Source organism: Bubalus kerabau, chromosome 5 (assembly GCF_029407905.1).
Source record: "Bubalus kerabau isolate K-KA32 ecotype Philippines breed swamp buffalo chromosome 5, PCC_UOA_SB_1v2, whole genome shotgun sequence".
Lineage (NCBI taxonomy): Eukaryota > Metazoa > Chordata > Mammalia > Artiodactyla > Bovidae > Bubalus > Bubalus kerabau.
The window spans coordinates 2,745,528-2,754,100 of NC_073628.1; the positions used below are offsets into that span (position 1 = coordinate 2,745,528).

At 39.7% G+C, this 8,573-nt stretch overlaps 1 protein-coding gene across 1 annotated transcript; it reads right to left on the minus strand.

The window, feature by feature from the left end:
* Positions 1–1,716: 1,716 nt before the first annotated feature.
* On the minus strand, positions 1,717–2,455 carry LOC129653559 (uncharacterized protein C8orf88-like). The gene has a single exon (XM_055583289.1). The coding sequence runs from the start codon at positions 2,388–2,390 to the stop codon at positions 2,034–2,036; it is 357 nt and encodes a 118-aa protein (XP_055439264.1). The 5' UTR covers positions 2,391–2,455; the 3' UTR covers positions 1,717–2,033.
* Positions 2,456–8,573: the final 6,118 nt, after the last annotated feature.

Sequence of the window (8,573 nt, forward strand, 5' to 3'; positions counted from 1 at the left end):
AAAATTAAAAAAAATATAAAAGTTCATATAACATAAACTAATATAAAGTCTAACAAAGACCTTTATATACCCTCAATCAAGTCAAATAAAATTAAAGAATTTTCCACAGCTTCTACTAGAAGTAGGTAGTGAATATTGGCATACATAATCATATTGTGTGTGTGTGTGTGTCTGGTCATTTCTAAACGTGAAAACACTATGAAACAACACCTGGCTCAACTGTTTTAATTTATATACAAAGCAAAGAACAATACGAATAGAGATATGCAATGATTATTTAAATACGCCGTATTTATGTACAAAGGCAAAGAGATAATAAAACAGTCTCTGCAGTCGCACTTTGATTATATACAGTAAGAAAGGATCAAAAGAGTTTGAAACCTTGGGGACTTTTGATATACAAATCTTCTTGAAAATCCTGGTTATAAATGATTACGAAAATACAAACTATAGTCAATCAATATATTTTTCTGGCTGGTCCATTTCAGTAGATTCAGAAAATACATCAAATCCTGTGGATACTAGGCAGTTTCCAAGTGGAGTGGTAGTATGACTTCAAAAGGGTTCTGCTCTCGGTAACAGTGCTAAGTAAAGGGCACTTTAGATTCCAAATTGGAATAGGTTCCATCACGTTTTTTAAGTAGAGTCAAAAGCCTTTAAGAATAGATAAATAATAAAGCAAACCAAGTTAATTATATGGTAAATCTTTTTAATTACTTTTTTGTTGACATGACCCTAGCTCTTCTATGAATTACATGTATTTTTGTGTATGTATGTGAAAGTGTGTGTGTATCATACACATATAAATACTAGAACCTATGATATAACAGAAATAATAGGGCAAAAACAAGTGAAAAAAATTGGACCGTAGGTTATATTCATTTTTAAGTAAACTAATAAATTTATGGCTAGTGAAGGCTTTTTTTCTATTTAAAGAGCAATCTTTTTCTGGGGAACAAAACAGTGAAAAGTAGTATAATAAAGACCAAGATGGGAAACCTTGGACTAAAGTTTGAATCTGGGTAACAAGCCCAAAAACAAGTGAAGAAAAAGGTCATGGTTTTAGGAGTTCAGCATTCAGTTTAAGATAAACTTTCTGACAAATGATGTCCTTGGATTTCTTGCCAATGGACCCCAGGGATCTGAGAGATTCAAACCAGGGAGAGTTTACACTTACCTTTATATCAGCAATTTTCAGTATCTGTGATACTGCGCTGGAACTTTTTTTTTTTTAAAGAATAATATCCAGAATGACAAATTGCAGGTTTATTGTATAAAATTTCTAGGAGCTAAAAGTTTAAACCCCCAGATTCTTCATCCATACATGTTGTTGCTATAAGAAATTACAGAATTGAAATTTAATTCCCTTCAATTATTTGCAAATGCCTCAATTATTCCTCTTTTGGAAATAAAAGAATCTTAGACAATGTTGTTATTATCACAAACCTAGAGATCAATCATATATTTGAAAAGAAATACCTCTTAAAATATTCTACCTCCTGTCATTGAGAACTGTTCATTGAACATCCTGAATTATTCTAAGCCTCTATGGAGATTGTAAAGATCCTTTCAAGTGCTAGTATGAAATCAGTGGGAAACAAAACAAAAGCAACTTTAAAGCAACAAGAAATTATGTATCATATATACATCGTAGCAAATACTTTATATTTGTGAATCTTTACAGCTTACATTTCCATTCCATTATTACAAGTAATGAAAAACAAAAAATTGCAAGTAGCATTCAAATTATAAATACACAGTCTTCCCACTTCACTAACCAAATTCTTACTTTTCAGTGTTACTTCCCAATTTATGCAGGAAACTGCCTACAAAGCTGAAACTGATTAGAAAATTTTTAAGGTTTAAATCTCTTTCTCATTTTAGGAGAAACCAAATACCCAACCATCGAAATTAAAAATAAATTGAATTGGCACAGTCATTACAGTTATTGTTACTAGATCCACTTCATTTGCAGGTGTCCAAAATAGAAAATGAATAATTCTTTATCTTCAAATACATATGTTCTTAAAATGCTACTTAAAGCTTTGGTGGTTTTCTGGTTTTTGAAGTACAATGGGATGATCAGGCAGAAAGTCTGGTTTTTTTCTGCAGATGGAAACACTTGAGAGCTTCAACAGGAAATCTCTGCTGTATTTGATTCTCTCTTTTTTAACTGGAGAATGATGTTGTTGTTCATTAAGACCTTGAGAAAAGGCTTGCATTCCATTCGTCTTACATCTGCTAACTCCACTTTGTAAGTACTGGGTGTTGCATGGATATTCATTCTGAAAGTTGAAAGGGAATACTGCTCCAGGGGGAGAACTCAGATGATGAACAGGTCTTGCTGGTTGAAGTGGTTTACCAATCAACTTTTTGGTTTCCATTATCATAAAGATCTTGAGGTTCCATACGCCTGAAGATCCTGGAGGGTTTCGGGGCCGGCAGCCACGTCGTGGCGCTTCGAAATTGTGTTTTATTAAATGTTTATTATTTATGTGGCTGCACTGGGCATTAGTTGAGGCACCAGGGATCTTAGATCTCCCTTGCAGCGTGTGGACTCTTGGTTGCAGCACGTGGGATCTAGTTCCCGAGCCGGGGATGGAGCCCGGGCCCCTGCGTTGGGAGCATGGAGTCTCAGTCATTGGAGCACCAGGAAAGTCCTCGCTGGAGGTATCTCTAAAACACTGTCCACAGAGAGACTTCTGAAATATAGATATAATCTTTATTGGCTTCCAGAGTAAGGCAATGAATCTCCAGGGAAGTAGAAACTAATGTCAGTCTCTAATTCAAAGACTGACTCAACACAATCATCCTTAGATTCTACATTAACTTACGTGGCCTGCTCCTTTCTTTTCCACTTTCATCCTCAAATGCATCCAGTCCTTTGTTCTTTCTGCTGAAAAATAAAGATTGTGTAGGTAGTCCTGCTCTCCACCATTATTATCTAACTCCTGATCCCCACTGTTATATGTTCTGGAATAATGCATAACATGAATATGGCTTGCAAACTTGGATAAATTCAGGGACACAAATGTTTCAGGATACTGAAAAGCATGATATGGGAAAATTGGGAAATATAGAAAAACCAACGCCTTATACTTTGGAGCGTAGGAGAATTCCCAAGGAAAGAGTCCCACTCCAGGGTCTCCGGAGCCCCAGCAGAAGTGAAGGCACAGACGCTATGGCATGATGTCCCGGACCACGTGTATACCAGGAGAGTCCATCAACGTGATTGCCAGTTGCTCTTCTCTTCTTCTCTTCCAGGGCCTGCCACGACAGCATCGTGAATGTCTTCTCAAATGTGTTGTCTGGTTTCTGAAGGATTGTCAAGTTTTTTCTGGGTTTTATCTTGGCTTAAAGTCGACACATCTCTGATTGGTCAGTAGAGTAATAAGGCTCTCATTTCTAGGAGTTGTTAAACAATTTTTGGTGGTTCCTGCGGACCATTATGCCCTGGAGGAAGGCATGGCAGCCCACTCCAGTGTCCTTGCCTGGAGAATCCCATGGACAGAGGAGCCTGCAGTCAGAAGCACCAAGAGAGTCAGAAGCACCTGAGGTGCCTTAGCGTGCACGCACGTTTCCAGCAATTTTATTTATAAAACCTGAAAATCTGTAGAACACAGTCTTTGAACTAGTCATCCGTGTGTGAATGGCTGAACAAGTTATTATGTCCTCATGTAATGGAAAACCACTAGGCAATAAAAAAGAACAGGCTTGGATATATTTGGTTCATGTAGACTTCTTAAAAAAGTAAAAGGAACCTAAGGCTATTAACACCTAATCAGATGGGCTACCGACGAGAGGAAATTGATTACAGGCGGATAAGTGACAAGTTGGGAGGTGACACAGAATAATCTATGTCTTGGTTTTGAGTGGTGACAGAGTGCATACATTCATCAACAGCACAGTGATGTCTTCCGAAAGGATGCTGTTACGGTGGTGAATCATACATCTCTCAGTTAAAAAAAAATTTTTGCTGCAATAGGTCATAGTTGTGGCACACGGGATCTTTAGTTGCAGCAAGCGGGATCTAGTTCCCTGACCAGGAATCTAACCCAGGCCTCCTGCATTGGGAGTCTTAACCACTGGACCACTAGAGAAGTCCCTCCATCAATTAAAAAAAATAAAATAGATTCAAACGTGTAGCCAGACAGTAAAAGCACATGACTTGCAAAGAATAAGACCAAGAGATGACATCTTGGCAGAAACGATGAAAGTCAGAAATCAGTGGAATGAAATCTATGATATTCTAAAGACAGTAATGCCCATAGAGAATTATGCATCAGTAAGGAAAAAAGAATCATCCAGAAATAAAGGGAAAGGTGAAACCCAAAGGACGCAGAGCTTGGCTGTTGGGATCGTCTGGGAATACTGCCCCAGATGTGCCCCGGAAGGAAGGGGGACCATGTACCTGCAGAACTTCTGAGACTCTGAGTGTCCCATGTTACTGCGATACACTTTTCCTTGTGTAGGCACTCAAGTAGTGGAACACTCATTGCCAGGCACACTGGCTGTGGAGTCCCAGGGTCCTCTTATGGGAACCTGGCCTCCCCTGCAGGTCCCAGGTCTCAGGTCAGAGCACCAGCTCAGGTCTGGAACCTGGAAGAATGGTCATGACTTGTCAAATCGTGTCCTTTACAAGGAGAACAGATTCTTATGGGACTTATGTAAATACATGTATTGACATGAAAAATAAGAATATTTACTGGGAGTTTCTGAATACCGGAGGGCTCAGCAAGGGAGAAAATGATAAATGTTTCAACTTTTGTTTACAAAAGTACACTTTGCCAAATCCACAAACAATAACTGCTGGAGAGGGTGTGGAGAGAAGGGAGCCCTCCTACACTGCCGGTGGGGATGTAAAGTGGTACAGTCACTACAGAGAACATTATGGAGGTTCCTTAAAAAACTAAAATAGAGCTACCATAAAAAACTAAACATTTAGCTACCTTAAACAACTAAAAATAGGCATTGCAATCCCATTCCTGGGACATATCTGGAGAAAAACATGATCTAAAAGGGTACACGCAGCCCAGTGCTCGTTATAGCAGTGTTGACAATAGCCAAGACGTGCAAGCAGCCTAAATGTCCATGACAGGCGAATCGATAAAGGAGATGTGCATAGCGCGTCCCTGGTGGCTCGGAGATAAAGAATCCACCTGCCGATGCAGGAGACACAGGTGTGATCCCGGGTCCGGGAAGATCCCGCATGCTGTGAAGCGACTTAGCCCGTGTGCCACGACTCCTGAAGCCCACATGTCCTAGAGCCTATGGCCCAGAACAAGAGATGCCCACGCACCGCACCTAGAGAGGAGACCCTACTCACTGCGACTAGAGAGAAGCCTTCCCAGCAATGAAGACCCAGCACAGCCAAAAATAAAGAAATAATTCAAGTGCTGCACTCAACATGGGCTTCCCTGGTAGCTCAGATGGTAAAGCATCTGACTACAATGCAGGAGACCCAGGTTCGATCCCTGGGTCAGGAAGATCCCCTGGAGAAGGAAATGGCAACACACTCCAGTATCCTGGCCTGGAAAATCCCATGGACAAGGAGCCTGGCAGACTGTACAGTCCATGGGGTCACAAAGAGCTGGACACAACTGAGCGACTAACACAGACACACACATACTCAACAAGCCAGCAAATTTGGAACACTCAGCAGTGGCCACTGGACTGGAAAAGCTGTTTTCATTCCAATCCCTAAAAAAGGCAATGCCAAAGAATGTTACAACTGCCGCAAAATTACACTCATCTCACACGCCAGCAAAGCAATGCCCAACATTCTCCAAGCCAGGCTTCAGCAGTGTGTGCACTGAGAACTTCCAGATGTTCATGCTGGACTTAGAAACAGCAGAGGAACCAGAGATCAAATTGACAACATCTGATGGATCATACAAAAAGCAAGAGAATTCCAGAAAAACATCTACTTCAGCTTCATTGACTATGCCACAGCATTTGACTTTCTGGATCACAACAAAATGTGAAAAAATTCTTAAAGAGATGGGAGTATCAAACCACCTTACCTGCCTCCTGAGAAATCTGTATTCAGGTCAAGAAGCAACAATTAGAACCGGACATGGAACAATGGACTGGTTCAAAATTGGAAAAGGAGTACATCAAGGCTGTATATTGTCACCCTTCTTATTCAACTTATATGCAGAGTACATCATGTGAAATGCTGGACTGGATGAAGTACGATCTGGAATCAAGATTGCTGGGAGAAATATCAATAACTCAGATATGCAGATGACACCACCCTTATGGCAGAAAGTGAAGAGGAACTAAAGAGCCTCTTGATGAAAGTGAAAGAAGAGCATGAAAAAGCTGGCTTAAAACTCAACATTCAAAAAACGAAGATCATGGCATCTGGTCCCATCACTTCATGGGAAATAGATGGGGAAACAGTGGAAACAGTGTCAGACTTTATTTTTGGGGGCTCCAAAGTCACTGCAGATGGTGATTGCAGCCATGAAATTAAAAGACGCTTACTCCTTGGAAGGAAAGTTATGACCAACCTAGATAGCATATTCAAAAGCAGAGACATTACTTTGCCAACAAAGGTCCATCATAGTCAAGGCTATGGTTTTTCCAGTGGTCATGTATGGATGTGAGAGTTGGACTGTGAAGAAAGCTGAGCGCCGAAGAATTGATGCTTTTGAACTGTGATGTTGGAGAAGACTCTTGAGAGCCGCTTGGACTGCAAGGAGATCCAACCAGTCCATTCTGAAGGAGATCAGCCCTGGGATTTCTTTGGAAGGAATGATGCTAAAGCTGAAACTCCAGTACTTTGGCCACCTCATTCGAAGAGTTAACTCATTGGAAAAGACTCTGATGCTGGGAGGGATTGGGGGCAGGAGGAGAAGAGAACGACAGAGGATGAGATGGCTGGATGGCATCACTGACTCGATGGACGTGAGTCTGAGTGAACTCCGGGAGTTGGTGATGGACAGGGAGGCCTGGCGTGCTGCGATTCATGGGGTCGCAAAGAGTCGGAGACGACTGAGCAATTGAACTGAACTGAACTGACTCCAATACAAACTAAAAAGTTTTTTAAAAAATTTAAGAAAAGAAAGAAAAAGAAAAAAAAAGTACACTTTACCAAACTGCTGCAAGTTATAGACAGCTTAAAAGACAGGAGAAAATATATCCTCTAAATCTGGAGAACAAAACATTAAAGACTCAGCAATGCTTTAAACTGGTAAGAACAGATGCTTGATCTTAGCCAAAAGGCCAAGCTTCCCTGGTGGCCCAGATGGTAAAGAATCTGCCTGCAATGCAGCAGACCTGGGTTCAATTCCTAGGTTGGGAAGATCCCTTGGAGAAGGGAATGACGACCCACTTCCTGTATCCTTACCTGGAGAACTCTGTGGACAGAAGAGTCTGGTGGGCTACAGTCCATGGGGTCGCAAAGAGTCAGACATGACTGAGCGACCAACACTACTCTTTAAAAGCAGTCATAAAATTGCAATCATCGCCATCAGTTCGTTTAGTCCCTAGCAGTTAATTTTTGTTTGGCTTGATCTTGGGTTAGCAGGTTTGTGAATCAGTTTTCCATTAGAGTTTTAGAAATTCTTACCCAGTTCCATGTTATGATCCTAAAGTCATCAGAAACCTGCATTATGGAGTCCTTGTCAGGGTTTTTTCCATGAATCACTTGGAAGAGGAAGCATTTTTTCCTGTAGTTGAAGGTAAATTTTTTTCAGAGAAGGGTCAAGAGTAAAGCAGAAACTAACTTTTGTGATTTCTCTGAAGTTTGCAAGTAGATAACAAAACCTCAAAGTCAAGTATAAGACTGAGGTCTGATATTGTGTACACTGCAGTTTCTCCTGAAGAATAAGTTTTCAGAGCCATCCAATTCCAGCAAAGATATTTACAACATTTTCCTAACACGCAGACTCTTTCTTCTCCGGGCAGATGACATTAAAGGGAAAGAAAATCCTTTATCATGTTTTACCAAGAGTAAACTAATCACCTAAGAAATGTCCTGGCTTAAACAGAAAGAAAATTAAACCTTCATTTTGTATCAGGTCATTATTGAGCTCAGGAAAAAAAAAAAAAAAACCTTACAAACAAATCTGTACAATTTTAGCCAGCTTTGACCTCATAACATAAAATTCCTTTCCCATAAAACTTCTGAAGCTTTCTCTACTCAATTTAGACTTTGTCTTCTTTTCCCTTTCTTATTCTGGAGTGACCAGTCATTTTATTTTAGGACAAAATTACTCTCTTTTTTTCCCTTAAAACACATATTTATTGCATACTCTTTACAAAAAAAATCCCATTTTATTCTCATATTTTCTATAGAAAGCTGTTTCCCTTCCTTTTTGTTGTTCCTAACAGTGTTATCTTTACACTTGGATTATACATTTTAGCTATTAATAAACCTTAGTTTTCAGTGAAAACTAGGAAGCAGGCAACTGTCTATCATGTATTAGCAAATTTATGAATTTGTTTTTCATAGTACTATTTTTTCATGTAGCATAAGACATATATATTAATAGATCAAAATATCTTTTGTCTCTTTGTAATAAAAAGCCAGAAGTAGTCATAAAATGGGATAAAAAATTGACCCA

Bases quoted from the DNA above. Each gene is read 5' to 3' on its own strand.
- LOC129653559 (XM_055583289.1), bottom strand. From the start codon at position 2,390: ATGATAATGGAAACCAAAAAGTTGATTGGTAAACCACTTCAACCAGCA.